The sequence below is a fragment of the Mus pahari genome, chromosome 3 (assembly GCF_900095145.1).
Source record: "Mus pahari chromosome 3, PAHARI_EIJ_v1.1, whole genome shotgun sequence".
In the NCBI taxonomy this organism is placed as follows: Eukaryota; Metazoa; Chordata; class Mammalia; order Rodentia; family Muridae; genus Mus; species Mus pahari.
The window spans coordinates 12,635,677-12,655,219 of NC_034592.1; the positions used below are offsets into that span (position 1 = coordinate 12,635,677).

At 53.1% G+C, this 19,543-nt stretch overlaps 1 protein-coding gene and 1 long non-coding RNA gene across 4 annotated transcripts; both read right to left on the minus strand.

The window, feature by feature from the left end:
• Positions 1–4,372: 4,372 nt before the first annotated feature.
• Ptgds (prostaglandin D2 synthase) lies at positions 4,373–7,736 on the minus strand. Of its 3 annotated transcripts, none has more exons than XM_029536584.1 (8): positions 7,713–7,736; positions 7,263–7,437; positions 6,671–6,810; positions 6,489–6,565; positions 5,734–5,850; positions 5,480–5,581; positions 4,979–5,004; positions 4,373–4,493 (listed from the first exon to the last, which is right to left on the minus strand). In XM_029536584.1, exons 2-7 carry the CDS (start codon positions 7,374–7,376, stop codon positions 4,985–4,987), a joined length of 570 nt encoding a protein of 189 aa, XP_029392444.1. In that variant the 5' UTR covers positions 7,377–7,437; positions 7,713–7,736; the 3' UTR covers positions 4,373–4,493; positions 4,979–4,984. The 3 variants fall into 3 exon arrangements, with proteins under 3 accessions (XP_029392444.1, XP_029392443.1, XP_021050370.1); XM_029536583.1 differs by having other exon boundaries at positions 4,946–5,004; positions 7,713–7,734; XM_021194711.2 differs by lacking the exon at positions 7,713–7,736 and having other exon boundaries at positions 4,946–5,004; positions 7,263–7,454.
• Positions 7,737–12,336: 4,600 nt separating this feature from the next.
• Positions 12,337–15,084, minus strand: LOC115063597. The gene is made up of 3 exons (XR_003843424.1): positions 14,787–15,084; positions 13,978–14,035; positions 12,337–12,443 (listed from the first exon to the last, which is right to left on the minus strand). It is a non-coding gene; the product is annotated as an uncharacterized LOC115063597 (long non-coding RNA).
• Positions 15,085–19,543: the final 4,459 nt, after the last annotated feature.

Below are 19,543 nucleotides of genomic sequence, written 5' to 3' on the forward strand. Positions count from 1 at the left end.
CCAGAGCCAGAGCCAGAGCCAGAGCCAGAGCCAGAGCCAGAGCCAGAGCCAGAGCCAGAGCCAGAGCCAGAGCCAGAGCCAGAGCCAGAGCTAGGGAGCAGAGCCCTGTCCAGACCACTGGTCTGGGAGATGGTGAACAGCATCTTCTTCCACTCGAGGGGCCTGTCCCAGACCTTAAGGACCTGGAGATAACACTATGTCTTGTTCTAGACTGTTAAAGTCTGCAAGGATTTGTTTCTCAGCCTCCGATGGAGCTGTTGGTTTTGTTTGTTTTCTTTGTTTGGTTTGTTTTACCAATTTGAGTGAAAAACTTTAAACCGACTACAAAGCAGAAATGATAGCATAATGAGCCCCAGATGGAAGAATTATCAACATTTTGACAAATTTACAGTCAGTATTTTCATTAAATTATATTTTATTTTATTAATTTTTGCAGAATATTCACATTACAGGTGTCATTGAACTATACCCTCAAACATTTCAGGACAATTTTGTCTCTTCAAACAATGGTACTTCAGGGCATAGTGGAACACACTTGTAAATCCAGATGGAAAGGCTGAAGCCCGAGGATCCCAGGTACCTGCTCAGCAGAAGTACACAACAGGGTCCTAGCACACACACAAAAGTTAAACAAGTTATACTGTGTCCAGAATAAACATAGAAGTAATACACTTACCTTCCTGTGTGTGTGTTCTACATAGTCACATGTACACAAGTATGTGCAAGTAGAGACCGGACGCCAATGTGAGCACCTCCCTCAGTTATTATTATTGTTGTTGTTGTTGTTATTATTATTATTATTTAGCATTTCTATTCACTTTATTGTGTGTGGGTGTATGTGTGTCATGGTACAGAGGTCAGAGGTCAAAGGGCAGTTAGTTTTCTTCTTCCATCCTTAGGTCCCAGGGATCAAACTCAGGTCATAAGACTTAGCAGCAAGTACCTTTACCTTTAGAGACATCTCAACGACCTTCTATTTTGAGGTACTTGAATGCTGAATCTGTCTACAGTGGCTCCCAGGACCCAGGCACACATGGAGCAGGGTGGAATGTGGCTTGCCTCATGTAATGCGGCTCCAAAGCAGGAGCTTCTGGGCAGCTAAGCCAGCAGCATCAACTCTTAGGCCAGATGCTGGGCTACAGGGTCCAAGAAGGGCCTTTAGGCACCTTGGGTCTTCCCCCTGAAGAACTAAGGTGCAGCCCTTTCCCTGCAGGTACTACCCTAAAGGACCCAGCCTATGTGATTTCCAGCCCTAGACAGGCCCTGCCACCCACCACCCACTCTCTGACTCCCCTATGAAACACTGCTTCTGTCAGCCTCACCAAAATGTTTATTGTGCCTGGGAGCTCTTGGGGAGAAGACTCAGCATAGAGGCATCATGAGCCAACTGACCCTGCAAGTGGATGGATCCAATACAAGGAGCCGGGAGCATTACTGAAAGTGGCAGTAAGGATCTTGAGGGACACGGCAGCTGCTTGAAGCTATGGTGGCCAGGACTCCCTGCCTTCGCCATGCTGGAGACCACGCCCAATGTAGTTCTGTGTTGGTGTTGGAGTGGGGCATTGGGAGGGACCTCTGAGGACACTCATCTGTGCCCAACACACTGATCTGTTGAGAAAGCAGATCTAATGAATGCCTTTATCCCTTCCCTAAGTCCTCCACCCTCAGCAATGATAGTCCCTTGTGTGTACTGACTTGGACATTCTGCCCCCTTCCCTTGGCCTAGACACCTGGCCACCCTGCTCCAAACTCTTAAGCATGGAAGTCCCAAGAAGAAACTCTGAGAAACAAAGTTTCTTTCTCCATGTGTGAGCACGTGATGAGATGTGTCCTGAGCAATAGTCCCTCCCAGGCTGGGGACACTGCTCCAGGAGAGGGGCCTGTGTCTGGCACCGGGGTTATCAGGACCAGCTCCTCTGCCAGCGACCGGAGAGTGTTGCTCTTCTGTCTTGAAGTACATCACAGCAAAAGTTCTGGTTTGTCCATGAAGGGCACAGGAATGCCACTCTAGGTCATGACTAAAAGTGAAAGGTAGGTTGTTGACCAGGGCTCAAAGATGCCTGCCTACCTAGGAAGCTCCCCAACATGGAAGCCACCCCCGAGACACTCCCCAAGACGGCTACCCCAGTATTCCAGTCCTGCAGCCTACACAATGAGATTCTCCATCCCACTTCTTTCCCTGCTGCCAAATGACAGTCTTTTGGTCATCCAAACTCCTCTCCTGGGTTGCTGAACTGCCTGGCTATGGCACTCTTGGTGAAGGTTGCTTCTCTCTCCTGGCATCTGCCACCTGGCCTGGGGAGAAAGATCTCCACACCTGAGTCACCAGTGACCCTTGAAGGTGCCCAACCCCAAGATCTGCCTTGCTTTTTCAGGTAGCCCCAGTGAGCTGAGGACATTGCCCATGCAGAGCTGTCATGGGGTCTCCTGTTGGCCTTCATAAGGGACTGAGTGCTTTAGCGGGCGTTGGTGATGGGAGCAGGGAAGGAGGGCGTGTAGGATTTCCAACCTCCTCTGCAGATCCACACACAGACAGACATACAGACCTTGTTTCCTCACACGGGTCATAGGCAGACCAAGTGTAGACCAAGGTCCTTTGGAGAGCAGGGTTCTGTGGCTCTTATTTGGGTCTCCACTGCCCAGGCTGTCTGGAGTCTACGGGCTGTACTTTTGGTATGCCAGAGACAGATCTGATCCCCACCCCCTGACCTTCACTGAGCTACACACTTCCTCGTGTGAGGGTAAATTGAAGGTGAGTTTCATAGGATCACTCATGTGAGATACCACAGACAGCCAGGCCACCACTGGGCAAGGTGTTCACTAAGACCATGTGCATCTTTCATAGTCCTGGAACCCCTGGTTATCTGATGTAGCCCCAAGTATGTGCTGGGTCCTCTGAACGGCAGGGTAGGGCAGGAAAGCTGGGTAGACTCCTCTGCGTGCTGCCACTTCATCTTGTCACGATCTCTCTCTTGCTTTCCTGCCAAGGCTCAGTGTCCAGTGCCCATAACCTCTGCACCTAGAACAACTGTAAGCCAGTGCTGAGAGACTGAGACAACTTATTCCAGCTTCTGGTCCAGGACATTGTGTTCACAAGGCATTTCTGGTCCATTGTAGCAAATGGATGGAGGCCTTTCTTGAAGTCCAAGACCCTGCCAGGCTGGAACCAAAGAAAGTGTGCACAGAAACTTGGGATGAAGAAGGTGAGACGAGAGGGTGTGAGGAGGGTGTGGACTTCCCTGGCTGACATCAGGCTGTCCTGCCTGGGCACCTGATCCGGGGACACTCCAAGCAGGGCAAAGAATGGACAAATCAGCAGAGCCGCAGCATTAGGAGGATCCTCCAGGCCAGAGAACTGTCATGGCTTCTTCTCAGTGGCCTTCATAGCCCCAAGATGCCCTGAGATAGCCGGCCTGTCCTGGGACACACTGACTGTGCCAGACTGCTGACTGAATTGTACCTGGCTCAGCTCTTTCTACACTCAGCACACCACATCCTGTCAGCCCGTGTTTCCTGTGGGAGGGGTAAGGAGATCAGCAGTCAGGGGCACGTAGCCTAGCGACCTCCAGGCCTCCCAGATCAGGCATAGTGTAGCCCCCTTCTCCCGGAAGACTTCCCAGAGGCAACCATCTCCACTGACCCGGGACTTGGTGTGGTCTGTTGGGCCTGGGACCTGCTCACTATGAACCAGGAGGGAAAGGGACGGGGGATTATGAAGAGCTGCTCAGGTGGAAATCTGGGAGAAAAGTGGGGCTAATTGGGTGGCCATCTGTGGTTTTGGTGCCTTTGACTAGGGCTCCAGTCAGAGGGCTGGGGTAGGAGCAGAGGTACAGGCAGTCTCTCTTCAGCCCACTCTGTCAATCTGTATGTGTGAGACAACTCTGTCAGGCTGTATGTGTGAGACAACTCTGTCAGGCTGTATCTGTGAGACAACTCTGTCAGGCTGTATCTGTGAGACAACTCTGTCAGGCTGTATCTGTGAGACAACTCTGTCAGGCTGTATCTGTGAGACAACTCCTTTTTGCCCTTCAAAAATTTATTGTCTAATACAAAGATTCTTACCCCACATTGAAAAGCTTATGGGATCTGAGGCTTCCCAGATGCACAGGGTTGGACACACATCTAAGGGATTAACGATTAAGTGACTGACCTGAGCAGCCTAGCTGACCTGTGACTAGATTCGCTGGGGCATGTGGTGAGGTTGCAACCTCCCTACGCAGAGTAGGTGCTGAACCGGGCGCATCAGTCAGGCTGTTCCTAGTCAGGGCTTGAGCAGGAACAGACATCTTTCTGGTCATTATATTGAGAAATGTATAAGAGGGGTATAGGACAGCTCAGAGGCCTAGAGGACAGACAGACAAAAACAAAGGTCTGACTTGCTTTGGACTTTTATTTCTTTGTCAAGGCAAAGCTGGAGGGTGTAGAGGCACGTTAGGACGCCAGGGCTGGGATCTTGAGAGTGACAGAGCAAAGGAGTCCTGAGGCCAGATCACCTGAACAGAAAAACAAGAGCCATCAGTGACATGGTCACCGTTAGCCCCAGTGCGGCCCAAACAGTACTTCTAGCCAGGGCCTCCTAGAATATTCCTCCAGAGCCTATGGTCCCAAAGTCACAGTCAATGGCACTAGTGAGGAGCCCTCTGACTTGCCATCTTCATCCCTGGCCATTCCCCTTCCCGATCTTGTCCATCCTGGCTCCTTGGAGACCCCTGTTGCGGGACAGGCTTCGCGGGACGGCAGTCCCTTCCCATTGCCTGTACTGTTATCTTCCCCCCCACGAGCCTTTGGCCACCAGCCCTATTTTAGCCATTGGTATTGAAACTGTACCTTCTTTTGGACTGTCTCGCTTGGATGCGTGTGCTTGGGAGCTGCATCCCCACCACTCCAGTCACGTGACCGCTCAGTGGTCACCTACTGAGTGAGTAAATGGCCCAGTAGTGCTTACCGTGTGACCAGTCCTCTGTCTGACTTCTCTCACCTGTGTTTACTCTTGAATGCACTTCTCTGCCAGGAAAAAAGCCCAGGGAAGTAGTGAGCACCAGGCTTAGGCACACACTCACCAGGACTCTACGCTTCTCCCTGGACTCTAAGAAGCCTCCCCAAGGCCGTGGAGAGCTAGCTTTGCCTGAACCCCCAAACTTCAGACTCCATCCCACCTCTGCTCCAATCTGTTCTTTAAAACATAAAAGGTGTCTTTCTCCATCTGTTTCTTCCAGTAGCACCCATGTACCTCTAGCTAGGGGGCTGGCAGACAGGGGAGCTAGGTGTCCACCAGGAACAGGATTCCCAATAAAGGGGACTGCAGGTAGATGTAATAATATCGGGCAGACTGACACCTCCATTTATTATTTCCTTGGAGCCCCCTGGATTAGCAGGTAGTAGGGCAAGGCTAAGCTCTCCCTGGTTGCCCTCACTTGCTGCAACCAGAAGCCGGACTAATCTGACTATAATTCCCTCCCCAGCAGCTTAGCCCCCTCACCCGGTTGGGGCAGGAAAACAATGTCCTCCTCTGTGAGGCCCTGGGCCTTGCTAAAGGTGGTGAATTTCTCCTTCAGCTCGTCCTTCAGAGTCTGGGTTCTGCCTGGTAGATAAAGAGCGGTCTGGGGTCAGGAAGCAAAAAGCCCCCACCCTGCTCCCACACACCTTTGTTACTGTCCTCTAGGGTCAGGTCTTGGTCTGTTTCCAACCTCAGGCATCTCCCCTGTGCATGGGCCTGTGGGCTGGGATACCTACTGTAGAGGGTGGCCATGCAGAAGTCCTGGCCTGGGCCCTTGGTGCCTCTGGTGAGCAGCAGAGCATACTCGTCGTAGTTGGTCTCCACCACTGAGAGGGAGTGGATGCTGCCCCAGTCTGGGAACCCAAGAAATGACACTGATTGGGTGGGATATGTGGCTCCCACATCTCCGTCCCTCTGCTCAGAGCGGGTGGCCTTTGGGGGCTTCTCTGTGTGTGGGAAGGGTCTCAGGTCTTCTTCATCCACCTCTGCTCTGGCTGCCTTCCCTGTCCCTCCCTGGGTGGCCACCAGACAGTTTCTAGCTTCCTGCCTGAACAGCCTGGGAACACTGTCCCCAAACCACACGTCTTGGGGAGAGAGTAGAGAACACTTAGACGCAAGACATCAGCAGGCTGAGTTACAATACAGCCAGAAGGGAGCAGGGCTCTGGTGGGGAGCCAGAGCTCAGGTGAGGGGTAAAAAGGTCCTTGGATAGAAGCTATGAAATGTGGGTAGGATTTGGGGAATGCCTGAATGGGACCCACTTGGGCAGCAGAGTACTGGAAAATTCCATTTGGGCAGGAAAGGGACCTGGAAGAATGTGGGTGGGCCTCAGGCTAAAGTCCCCAGAGAGAGGTAGCCCCATGTGCCTGAGGCAGACTCGCAATCAGACCTGGCCTTGGATGTGCTGTGACCACAATTTTGGGACAGGGGACTGTACAGTCAGCCAGCATTTACCTCAGAATTTACCCAGATAAGGAAGTGGCTCACTCACGGGGATTGTTGTAGGTGTAGTGTCCAGGAACCCCCACAGGCTGCAGTACCATGATCTTGGTCTCACACTGGTTTTTCCTATGGGTAGATTACCCTTGAAGTAAGGGACCAAGCCCCAGGATGTCCCCCAGACAGTGATGTGTCCTTCTGTGTCCCAGAATTTGCCACACCCCCTTGTCTCACCTGAGGAAGGTAGAGGTGAGATTGAGGCCGCCTTCTGTGGCGGGGGCTACCACTGTCTTGCACATATACAATACAGCTTTCTTCTCCCGGAACCAGCTTGAGTTGGAGGCGAGGCCCGCGCTGTACCAGCGCCCCAGGAACTGCGACCAGTGGATGCCTGGGTCTGCTCCGTGTACCCCTCATGGGCAGACCCTGGAGGACTGGTCTTCCCTCCTCTGACTCCTCCCCACACAGGTTTTAGCAGCAGCTTCTCTCTCTCCACTCCCTTCCCTCTCTAGCAGGCTGGCTCATCGACCCATGGAGGAGGGGTAGGAGAGACCCCCTACTTCTCCAGGGTGTTGAACTCCTTGTCTTTGTCACAGCCCTGTACCAGCCCACTATTGGGTAAAGTGGGTATCAGAGCATACCACGTTCCTGACAGAGGCAGGCGGACCAACCAGGCTGTGTGCCAGGGTGGTTCCAGCCAGCTCCCATGCACAAGCACACAGGCTGACCCTGCCCAGAACACCCTCTCACCCTTTTTGTGAGAGGAGAGCCTGGCTCTGGCCTGAGGGCTCTGCTTCCTTGGGTGTGGGGTAGGGAACTCTCTCACCTTGTCTTGTTGAAAGTTGGGCTGCACTGTGTCATGGCCCTGGGCTGGGGTCTGTGGGAATCCCAAGAGACCCAGGAGGACCAGCCCCATCCACAGCATGCGAAGAGCAGCCATTTGCTCGGAGCAGAGCAGGTGTCTGGGCCCGATGCCAGCAATGTGGACAAAGCAAGGAGGGCTGGGCAGAAGGAGCAGAGGGCACTGCAGAGACCCCCTATTTATGAGTCAGGCTTGGCCTCCACCCAAAGCCCAAGGACTGCCCACTGAAGGCTCGTGATGTTGGTGTGAGGGAGGGTGGCTGTCCCAGCTGCAGCCTCATCTGCTAATTATGTAAGAGGTTCCAGCTGAGCCCCACACCTCCGAGAAGAAGAAACCTCTGCCTGCCCCCCTCCCCAGCTCCAGAGGCAGAACTGGCTCAGACCTTGCCCACTCCCGCCGGCAAAGCCCACATACCTCACAGTGGGGATGGTTCGGGATGTGTACTCTGGTGTTTCCCTGCTGCTGGAAAATCTAGTCACTTCCCACCTAGGGCTAAGCCCTGCTTCTCACAAGCCCAACCTATCAGCCCTCTCCAAGTCCCATGACCCTAGCAGGGGACACAAAGCACCATTTGTGCCTTGAACATTTGGTCAGGAGGCCACGAGGAACCCTCACCGAGATAAGCTCACGCACTCGACCCTGAAGCGAATCCAAGAACCGGCGTGCTGAGTACAACCTCCCCCGTGGTCAGCTTCTGGGGTTCACATGGTGGCCCTGTGGGCTCCCATAGAGGTGGTGGGTGGGAAGCGTGAGTCAGTGGGCTTCAAGCTACTGTAGGTGAGGACAGAGTCTGTGGCTTCCTCCTGGCTTCCAAGGTCTGTCTCTGGACAGGATACCATGACCACGGAAGAGAGAGAGCCAGCCCACACTGCCCTTCATCCCGTCCCTGGGGCCCAGGAACATTTATTTATCCTGGGTTCTGGGGCACAGGGTCACTTAGCATGAACACCGAGTGGTCTTTGTGAGGAAGGTCTCTTGCTTTCTCATTAATGTTGGGGCTACAGGAAGTGGGTAGATTCCAGAACCCCTTTACTCAGCCCACCTCAGCCCCTCCCTACCCAGAACACTCAGCTCCATCCATGCCCTGAACCTGAGGAGAGAGGATCTGTCAGAGGGAAGCTGACCACAGAGCCCAACCCCAGCCAGGCCCAGCGGCTGATCTGGGTGTTTTCTCCAGGCAACATGGGGAAGTCTGGGAGCATCAACCTGTGTGGGGTCCTTGGCTGAAGCAGATTAATGGGAAGCACTTCCAAGTGTGGAGGCCTCTTGTGGTTTAGATCTGACATGTCCCCAGCACTCTGCTTAAACATCCTCTGCTGGGTGACTCTCTGGGGATCTGTGGAACCTTTCGGAGGTGTGGCCTCGCCGGTAGAGGTAGGTCGCTGGAGAAGGGCCTTTGAAGGTGATTTCTGGTCTCTGCTCCTGCTGCCTTCTCTTCTCCACTGTTCCCGGTTCCATGCCTCAAAATAACTCTTTCTTCTCTAAAGTTATTTCTGCCCAGATACCATGGTTTTATTTTTTCCCCCATTATTTATTTATTTATTTACAGCTCGATTGCTGCCCCCTCTTCCTAGTCCTCCCTCCCACAGCCTCTCCCCCACCCCCGCCCCTTCTCCTCTGAGACGGTAGAAGCCCCCCCTCCCAAATCCCTCCATCCCGACACACCAAGTCTCTGCAGGGCTAGGCAGATCCTCGCCCACTGAGGCCAGACAAGGCAGCCCACTTAGGGGAACAGGATCCACAGGCAGGCAACAGAGTCAGGGATGGCCTGACAATTCCAGCTGTTGTAAGGAATACTGTGGTTTTAATGACAATGAAGTAATCCAGTCCTCTTGGAGGGACCGGGGCACTCAGACTGACTCTTGGTGGTTCTACTGCCAAAGCTAACCGTGCCTGGTAAGGTAGGGGCTGCCCTGTTTCCAAGCCCTTATGGGCCTCTGGCTGATCGTGCACTCCTGTGTGCCCCTTCTGGCCCAGGCCCAGGACCCCACCTTACTCCACAGCCATCCACAATGCTGCTCAGGCTGGACTGCTCCACTGGAGAGGGCACGGTGCTGATCCTGGGCGAACCTTGAGTCAAGGTCACTGAGAGGGGACAGAACCATTGGTCGTGGGCCGCCTCTGGAGGAGACAAGCTTCTGAGGTCCATAGGCTTGCCAACCCCCACCACAGTAGAAGGCTTCTCCCCACCTAGATTTTGGCCCCCGAAGTGTTCTGTCCCAATCTACTCAATGGCCCAAGCCATAGTCACAAGGAGTGGGTACCTGTAGTTCTTTCAAATTCTCCTCTGGCTCTGGCTCCTGTCTGAGAGGGTTGCTGATGTCATCTCCCGGGTGTGTCTTTATCAGCACCTGCCCCTGTTCCTCCCTCCTAGGAGAAGCCTGAACCCCTGCAGGAGGCCTTCCAGGAAGTGTAGTGGGGTTCTGACTGTACTGGGGTCCCTCCTCCCCGGCTCTTACCATCCCATTTTGAGGATCATGGTGTCCGTTTTCACTAGTGTCCCGTGAGGGAAACAGGCTCACACAGATGAATGCATAGCATGCTAGAACTCAGCCAGTGCTGTGAAGCAAGTCCCTAGGTCCCCCAGACTGAGCCTCTGTGTGCTCCTGGGTGCCAACTCTCCACTGAGTTCTTTTCTCCTAAGTTCTTATGAGGTTGAGAGTATCTACTTCCCATGAACTATAGGACAGATTGTGTTAAAGCGTAGCTTCTCCCAAAATCCCCTCCTGCCTCCTCTGGTGGCTCACAACCAGGAGGAGATAATCTGAGCAAGACAGAGATGCCATTCTGGGTCAGCAGAGGCCAATGTCACTCAGGCCAATGTCACTCAGGCCAATGCCTTTATGCACCTCAGTTTCCTTATGTGTGAAAACGGAGTAGAGATATTCCTACTTTGCAGGAGCTCTTGGAAGTTTGTTAAATGTGGGCCTACCAAGTCATGGGGACTTGTTCACGGTAAGTAGGGGCCTCTGTTGGGCCGAGATGAGGCCTTGGACTGTCTTCCTCCCATCAGCCAGGTTCTGCTCAGGCCTTCCCGCTCAGCCTTACCGGTAGCATGGAACTCAAGCTGCATGAGGGTGCTCAGAAATTGAGGGCAGTCTGACCCAGAGGCCCTCCCCCAGCCAGTCTCAGGCCTGCCTCGCCTTTCTCCAGGTCCACTGCAGCACTCAGGCTCTCCCGAGTGGCAAGAGCCTGAATCAGCACATGGGCTACATGCAGACTGACTGGTTGGCTGGGGTAAGACCTGGCTACTCTGAGCACCGGGAACCCTTGGACTTAGCCTTGAAAGGATCTCAAGGCCTGAGCTTCTAGAAAAACAGTCCCAGCCTTGTCCTAAAGGGAAGCAGACTCCGCTCTGGGGATATTCAGTACCCTGTGTGGGAGGCCATCTCTGTGACATCTCCAGAGATAGCTTATCCTCAAGACCTGGTGGGACCTGAGCTACGGTAGTGACTGCTGGCTTAGTGACAACAGGGGCAGAGTAAGTCCTCGAGTCCCCCAGCCCACCAGCTGCCAGAGCATAGGCCCTCTGTGTTAAAAGGGCATGGGTGTGTGAGTGCACCTAGGACCTCGCCTTCTCAGGTCTGCTGTCGTCTCAGAGCCCTTCCCAGAAATGTTCCTCAGAGGGCTGTAAGTGGAAGAGTGTCATTGCCCTAGGTCACAGAGAAGCAGCTGAGTAGAATATTTTGGACTCTGAAAGTTGACCTTAGTGTGGTACCCTGGTCTTTAGCATGAGAAAAACTAGGGCCTGCGTGGAGGTTCCAGGCTGTGCCCACTGACCAAGCTGTGAAGGCTGCACTATGGGCTGTCTCTGAGTCTCCATTCAAGTCCACAGCCTGCTCCTCTAGCAGCTGTGTTCTGTCACTTCTGGGCTCACCTCTGTTGATTTGGACATGGCTGCCTCTCCCTGACAAGCTTCCAGGCTGCCTATGCCCTTTCTCAGCTCTGTAGGGTCCAGGACCAAGAGGAAGCAAGAAGACTGGGGTAAGGTAAGTCCCTGGATTTGAGTCTCTTGTGCCAGGATGAACAGGCCAATGGCTGCTCAGAAAGTTGGGTCTGGGCAGGCAGCTTTTGGGAGTCAGGGAATCTGGTGGGACCCTCTCTTCTTGTAATGGGGTACCCAGAAAGCTGGTGAGCTGCTAGAGGGCCTGGCCTGGTCTCAGCAGGGGGACTATCCGTGCTGGGGGGGGGTGGTGTAGATGACCTACTCTGGCTTCAAGAAGCAGTCAGCAATCAAGACCAGAGAACAGCCTGAACAAGGCAGGCCCAGGAGGGCTGCAGCGTCCTAAACAGTGTCCCCGGAGGGCCAGGTAGACTTGGGGACAGCTTGCTCTTCTCTGGCCAGGCTGAGTCTCCAGGGCAAGATTGGCTGGCAAGACCTTTAGCATCTCCTGGCTCCCATATGTGGGTTCATGATAGCCGCAGGATCTGGATTTTCTATTATCTATCTATCTATCTATCTATCTATCTATCTATCTATCTATCTATCTATCTATCTATCTATCTATCTATTTTTGCTTTTGTTTGTTTTAAGACAGGGTCTCACTGTGTATCCCTAGCTGGCTTGAAACTCCCTATATGGAGAAGGCTGACCTTGAACTCACAAGTGTCCACCTCCTGAGTTCTGGATCTTAATGTAGGTCCAGCCCTGAGACAGAGCCCTGACTTTCATTATGAGGTCTCAGAGGACTCGGGGAAACTGGCCCACAGCTCTGAGAAAGCCCTTACAGTACCTAGCAAGTGATGGCAGTGGGTACCACACTCTGAAGCACTGTGCTTGGGCGCTTCCTTTTCAGCCCCACCTAGGATCTGGGGTGACATCAGGCTCTTTGCTCCCTAGTCTGGAGCCGATACTGTGCACGTGTCTCTCTGCTTCTGAGATGAGGGAGGGAGTTAGATCAACAAAGGAGAATGAACAAAGGCAAGTGCCCCAGAGGACATTGCAGCCCCCAGATCAGATACGCAGCTTCTGCCTAGGTCTGGCTCACCATGTTGGAAGGGCGGGACAGCAAGGACGGTCAGCCTATTCCTCTGTCACAGGCATTTATTGTGTTGGGGCTGAGTGAGCAGGGACATTGTGGGTCTAGTTGGGACGTGATGAGAGCCGAGCCTTCCACAGTCAGCCAACTCTGACGGTCTTCTAGCCTAGTAAAGAAAGGGAAGAAGGAGAAGAAGGGAAATGAGAGAGAACCTGGAGCCAGAAGGACCTGGGCAGGGACACACCCCAGAAGGAGGGGCCTAAGAGGAGCTAGCCTGGTGCAGGGCAAGTGCGAAGAACTAGACATAGGAAGGTCACGAGAGCAAAGGACAGGGTCTTAGCTGATGCCTCCCCTCCCCCACGACCTTCCATCTTTACCAGACAGACCCACAGATAACTTTTGACTCTGGATCATCCTCCTCTGTGGGGGCAATGTTGATTAGGGAGCCCAGCGTTCTAAAGACACACCTGCATGATCTCGCCTCCAAAGCCCCTTCCCTACTCAACCCAGGCCTGGTTTAGCACCTTCGAGTGGAGCAGCAAGGGCGGCCTAGATCAGGGCACCCAGAGACTTGACAGGAGGCACATTTAAGGCAGCAGTGTGCTCTGGCATGCCCTGCCTTCCTCCCCCGCTCCCCCGATTTTCACACATACTTGATTCTGGTACAACTATGAAGCCAAAACTTTGGCTCCAACCTTACCATAATGCCCCTTCTGAAAGCCTGGACCTAACTTCATGTCTCATTTCCAGTTCCTTTACAGTGTGCAGCCCAAGTTGTCAGTGACAGGCCTGGAGGTGCATCTGTCCAGTAGACCCCGCTCTCACTTCGCCCAAAACTCTCTCTCTGGTGCCTCCTGCGAGGGTTTGTACGTCATGGAGCCCTGAGTGTACCCTGCCTTCACACTGAGATAGAAGTATTGTATCTCACTCACCTGTGGGCCTTCCTCCTGTGCCCAGGACCTACTGCTCAGCTGTAGGCTTTCCCCCCAGGCTCTGCCTCAGACATTCCTCTTGAGTCCCAGTACCTGCCCTGTGTGTAACTGGAGGACCTTTTCCCAACCTTCTACCCTCTAGCCTTCAAGGATCAGGGCCGAGAGTGTGATTCTCTTAGTTTGTCAGAGTCCCCAGCTCTGATGCACAGTCATCCTCAGGGCTCAAGGCCACCTCACAGCCATCTGTGCAGCCCGGCGCCCCCTCCCATGACTCCTGGGCCCCTGGACCGGTTTTGAACAAGGAGGTGACCCAGTCCTGGAGGATTAGCCAGTGTCTCACAGCTGAATAACGCCTCCTCTCAGACAAGAGTGCAGGCCCCTCCCGCCGTGTCAGGACGGGAGACGAGCCTTAGGGAGGACCCTCTGACTCCATTCCCTCCTTGGGGGGCCTTGGGAAGGACTCCTCTTTCCACTAAGGAAATCCTTACTTCCTCACCCAGGATGACCCCCTCTATCCCTGCTGACCCATCTTTCACCTGGCGTCTTACCCAGCAGCCTGGTATCCTCCCTGGCCCTTAGTCCTCATGTGGAGGACCAGAGGAGCACTCTTGTAGTCCTGTGCCAAGTCCGCCTTGTAACTTTCTGACCCTAATTCTTGGAGGAGCAGGCTGGGAAGGGGACTGATGGTCACACAACGTGGCACCAGAGTGCAATCTGACTCAGGGCTGCTTCTGGCCTTCCTTGGGGTTTTGGACAGGAAGAACTCACCTTCCCAGAATCTGAGGAGGTCCTGGCTCTGTTGACCCAGTGTTCATATGCCGGGCTCCTGGGGAGAATTGAAGAAAGCAGGGAGGAGGGAGCCTTTGGTTGAATTGGTCTTTGAGGGGAATGTGGGATGCAGTAAGAGGAGGAGCATTTGGGGTCTTCTAGAAGGGTCCTGCTTCTCATGCTTCCAGGACAGGTCATGCCTCATGGCAGCCTGGATTTCCCAGAGCTCCCACTGGTACCTGAGCTGAAGTCACTCACTGTGCTACCTGGTCCTGACTTTTGTGCCTATCTTAGGCTTGAGCATCTTCCTGGATTCAACCTTTCACTGTGCCTGACCCTGCTTGCTGCCCTGCTGATTTCTCCTCCAAACCGCAGGTTCCAGGACAAGCAGATGCATGTATTTGGAAGTTGTCCATGAGCTCGTTCAAGGCAGACAGTTCCTACTGTTGTGTGTGTGTGTGGGGGGGTCTCTCACTTGCCTGTCGATGCTGGATTTTCCACTACCAGCTACCCACCATTCCCTCATGTGGCAGGGGCCATGAAAACTTGGTCTCACCTGAGTGGAGCAAATGCGGTGGCAAATAGGCTGTTGCCCACATTTGGAACGGGATCCCACCTTCCACCCTAATGGCGTAGCCCATCAAGCCAAAGATGGACCATTCTCCTTGGAACTGTAGGACTAGTGACAGACAGGCCCAGCCCTCTCCCACCCCAGATGTGGCCCCAAGCCACATCTCCTGCATCTGGCAGAGACCTGATGACTTTCAAAGCCTCAGATTCACCCCATGGACAGAGAATGTTGTCCCCACCTGGACGGTCTTGAGGGCCACCGGGGAATGTGAAGTCTGTGCAGGGTTGCCATTGGGCTGCGCTTCCCATTTCTTGTTCCTACCCATGGGAACTGGGCCTGCCTGGCCAGGGTTCATAGTGACTGTCTCCTTCCCAAGGCTGGGCAGAAGACAGATCTTGTGAAAAGGTATGTTGGGCAACAGGGCTTGAGGAAGCCCTTCATGCCTTCTTGGGCCTTGGGCCTGGGTCTGCATCATCACCAGCAAGGTGAGACCTATCCCCAGGGGCTCCATGTGTGTAGAGAAGGCTGATCCCAGGCCGAGGAGTCCTGGCTGGTGGAGGAGGTGAGAGGCTGTCCCTGAGTTTACACTAGCCCCGCCCAAAGCAGGCAGCTCCTGCCTCTACATCCAATAGGAGAAAGATTGCACCGGTCAGCTTCCTCACACTCCCGGGCAGGGCTCCATTCCACAGACACCTCTCCAGTCCTCCCTGTCTACTCCTCCTACATGCTCTGTACTGTTCACTGCTCATGCAAACACACACAGAGCTCTTAGCTCCAGGCTGGGCAAGATGACACCGTGTGCCCGGCATAACTGGCCACTCCAGAATCCACCCCCATTTGTCTTGGTTTGTTGAGCATAGGCTCTGCACCCACTCTCACCCCCTGCCTGGGAGCAGATTGAGCTATTCTTTGGACTAGGCAAAGAGGAACAGAGTGTGCTGTGCCAGAGCTGGCCCAGGGCCACCTGCTCAGGCCACATAGCCAATCTGGGCCATGGCCATTCATGGGGCTGCTACCTCCTCTGCAGCTCTTTGCTCTCTCTTGACCTTGAATGTAGCCCTCCGCTGGCCCTGAAGCCTCTGGCTATGGCGGCTACCCGAGGACCATAGCAGCCTCCTCTCGTCTTCCTCCGCGCTGGCCTCTTTTCCGTTTGCGGGGGGAGGCGGTTGCTAGGATTCCATCACCCGGGCTCTGAGCTGTGCCTCTGGGGAACCCTGATGACCAACTTAGATGCTTCCTGCATACCTTGGTGGTCCAGTGTCCTGCACTACCATATGTAATCCAGGAAGCTACATTGGGCGCCCAGGCCAAATGGGCTCTGGAAGCAGGCTTCAGGGAGGTTGCTGTCTCTCCGTGGCCATTCATCCTGTGAAGAGCATGGGAGAGCAGGCGCCAAGAGGAGGAACCTGGGCAACCCAACCTTGGGCACAGGAAAAGGCAACACAAAACACCTAACACAGATCAACAGCGTGAACTTTAGCAATGGCATAGACAGTGGAAGGAGAGGGAGAGATGTCCATGAGAAGGGAGAAGGTGCTGGGAGACCTTAAGGCTTGGAGAAGTGAAAAGGGCACAAAGTAACTCATCTGTTGCCTAGAGACTGTCTTTAGGGAATGTTCAAGCTGGGGGTCCTGGCACCGGCCTTTAATCCTAGCACTCAGAAGGCTGATACAGAAGGATCTTAAGCTCAGGACCAGGCTAGGCAGTACAGTGTCTTTAAAAAATACATACAACCTTAAAGCTAAATATATAAGGACTGGGAATATAGCCAAGACAATAGAAGGTCTTGGCTGGGACTTATGACACATGTTTCCAATCCCTGTGCTGGGGAGTCGGAGATAGGCAGCTCTCTGCACTGGGGGCCAGCGCAGCCTAGTCAGCAAGTTCCATGCCAGTGAGAGACCTTGTCTCAGAGGGGAAAAAAACCATAAAAGTAACAACAACAGGTGGATAACACCCAAGATTGTCCTTTGACTTATACATGTGTTTGCACACACAACACCAACAGGTGATACAAATACATACATATATTTTGATTTTCAAACAGTGTTAGATTTGGCTGGAAAATGGGACATTGCTCCTGTTTAAGCACCTGGCCCGAGTGGAACACTGGCATAGTTAACCAGGCCACATGAAGCAACACTGAGTATTGAGATGCTAAACCTCGGAAAGTCAGTATATTAATCAAAATTCTAGCTCACTTGGTGGAGTGCTGGGCTGGCGTGCAGCCCTGGAGTCGATACAGAACAAAAACAAAAGAAAAATGTCCTGGCCCGTTTAAAGGCTTGCTTAGTTCTGTATCTGATCCCGGCCCCGCAGGAGGTGTTGCTTCATGGACCTTGGACTCCTCTGGGCTGGGAAAGGTCCTTCAGTTATTGCATCTCAGCCATGATGGTACCAGACAGTGCTGGTCAGGTGTTTTGCAAAAGTTCCTGCATGGCTCCCAGATCTCCGAGCCTGGCAAGTCTCTGGGAAGGGAAAAACACTGGTGCAGCTAACTAGGTGCAGGCTTTCTGGCTTGGCTGCTTTCGGTTCACACTCCTGTCTGTAAGCTTCGCCCAGGCTCTGTGAGTAAGCCCAATAAATCATTGGTTCCCCAGGAGGAACCAGGATTCATGGTCTGTCATTGGGGCCTTTGGAGGCAGATGTTGCTTGGGCTCGTTTCTCACTGTCGTCTGGGAGGACCGAGATGTGCTCAGCCTGCCCTCCGGCAGACTGCACTGCCTTACTGGGCGCTGGTCTCTTCTGTCCGTGTCTTCTTACTCACTAGCTTATCTATCTCGGTATGGACTCAAGATCTCTGCTTGTTCTCCAGAGCTTAATTAACTTTGTACTTCCTTAGTCACTGTGTTGCTTAAATTGTTTCAGTATCAACCAAAGGGAATGCATTGGGACTGCCCTTGGGAAAGAGGGCAGAAAGAACTACTCGGGTGGCTTAAAGCTTCCATGGTGGAGAATTAAGATCGCCTCTGCTCTGGCTTAATGACAGTCTCTGTGACATAGCTTTATCTTTGTGGCTTTGGGTTTTATAGGATTTTATTTTTAATTTTTGAGGTTATGCACCTGTGTATTCAGGCAACCATCACCATAATGGTAAGATAGTGCATGTGATGTCTGAATAAAAATGGCCACCATAGACTCAGGAAATGGCATTATTGGGGATATGGCTCTGTTGGAGTAGGTGTGGTCTTGTGGGAGGAAGTGTGTTGCGGGAAATGGGCTTTGAGGTTTCAGAAGCCCAAGCCATGACCAGTGTCACTCTCTCTTCCTGCTGCCTGCAGATCCAGGTGTAGAATTCTCAGGTTCCTCTCCAGCACTATGTCTGCCTGCATGCCACCATGCTCTCTGCCTTGTTGATAATGGACTGAACCTCTGAACTGTGAGCAAGTCCCAGTTAAATGTTGTCCCTGATAAGAGTTGCTGTGGTCATGGTGTCTCTGCACAGCAGTAAAACCCTAATTAAGACAGTGAGAGCATCTACCAGTCCATCAGGAGGCAGAGGTAGGTGGATCTCTGTGAGCTGAAGACAAGCCTGGTCTAGGTAGTGGGCTCCAGGTTTGCCCGGACTGTGGAGAGAGATGACTCAGGAGTTGAGAGAATTTGCTGGGTCTTCCCATGGACCTGATTTCATTCCCAGCGCCATGTCAGGAGGCTCATCTGTAACTGCAGCTCCAGAAAATTGAACAGGGCCTTTGCAGACATCCCTCCATCCCCACATACATAAATAAAAGATAGAAATAAGTAGCTTTTTAAAAGAGTCCTTGGTGCCAGAGGGTAGTGGTACATGCCTTTAATCCCAGCATTCGGCAGAGAAGCAGGCAGATCTCTGTGAGTTCAAGACCAACCTGTTATACAGAGTGAGTTCCAAGACAGCCATAGCTACACAGATACACAGAGAAACCATGTCTCCAAACACACACACATGCATACACACACACACACACACACACACACACACACACACACACACACACACGCATCCATTCCTTGAGGCTGGAGAAATGACTCCACAGTTAGAGAGCACTGAATACTGTTCCAGAGGACCCCTGTTTGATTCCCACCATCCACATGGCAGCTCACAATGCACTGTATCTCCAGTCCCGGGGCATCCAGTACCCTCTTCTGGCTTCTGAATACACCAGGCATGCAAGCAGTACACAGACATACACACAACATTAACCTTCAAAAGATTCCTTCAGCTCCCTTGTGGATTCCTCCCTCCACTGCTCCTGCTGCCCTCCACACCACAGAAGTTGTCAGTCCCTGCAGAGCGGTTGCTCTGTCTGTAAGGGGAGCCATACTGTACACGTCCTGATGGGTTATGAGCTCAGTGAATTGCTATGGTAGCAACTCGCAGCATCTGGAGCCATGTGGAGCCACTTTCTACATACAGTTGGTGACTAATGGACACAGTGTTATTTTCAGTTTGGGGTCTCTCATGTACGGCTACCAGGAACATGCAAGCACAGGTCTTTGAAGGGTCACATGCTTGCTTCTCTCATTGGGAAACTCACTAGAAAAGCAAAAGAGGTCGGTTGGGTCCCTGGCCCATCCAGAACCACAGGAAGGACACAACAGCTCAGATCGGGTGGAAATTTCCCTCTACTGTAAAAATACAGGCAAATTTGTCACAGCGTGTGAATCTCCCATCTGATGCTGACCCAGGCCATGTGAGGGTCCACAACATAACTGAGTCACTCTGAGAGGTGTGAGCCTCATGCCTATCTCACCATCCAGGTGGCCACGGGTAGTTGCAAAGAGAATAAAACCCTGTAAGATGATACCCAGGGGCTGCCATCAAGCCAGAGCAGAGGCCGCCGGAGTCCTCACCACAGCCTGGCTCTGTGGGCACCCAAGTGCCTTTTTCTGTTCTCACTCCCAAAGGTAGCCACTGCTGCATCCTTTCTATCTCCCTGAACAGGCTAGTGCTCCTCCCAGTGCTCCCTCCCAGTGTTCCCTTCCCAGTGCCCCCTCCCAGTGCTCCCTTCCCAGTGC

What these genes read in the sequence shown, in the direction of transcription:
- Ptgds (XM_029536584.1), bottom strand. Translation starts at nt 7,376, where the DNA reads ATGGCTGCTCTTCGCATGCTGTGGATGGGGCTGGTCCTCCTGGGTCTC. An exon ending in CCAACTTTCAACAAGACAAG is followed by an intron (nt 6,811 to 7,262) that starts GTGAGAGAGTTC and finishes CACTGGTCGCAG; the next exon opens with TTCCTGGGGCGCTGGTACAG. An exon ending in CTCACCTCTACCTTCCTCAG is followed by an intron (nt 6,566 to 6,670) that starts GTGAGACAAGGG and finishes ATCTACCCATAG; the next exon opens with GAAAAACCAGTGTGAGACCA.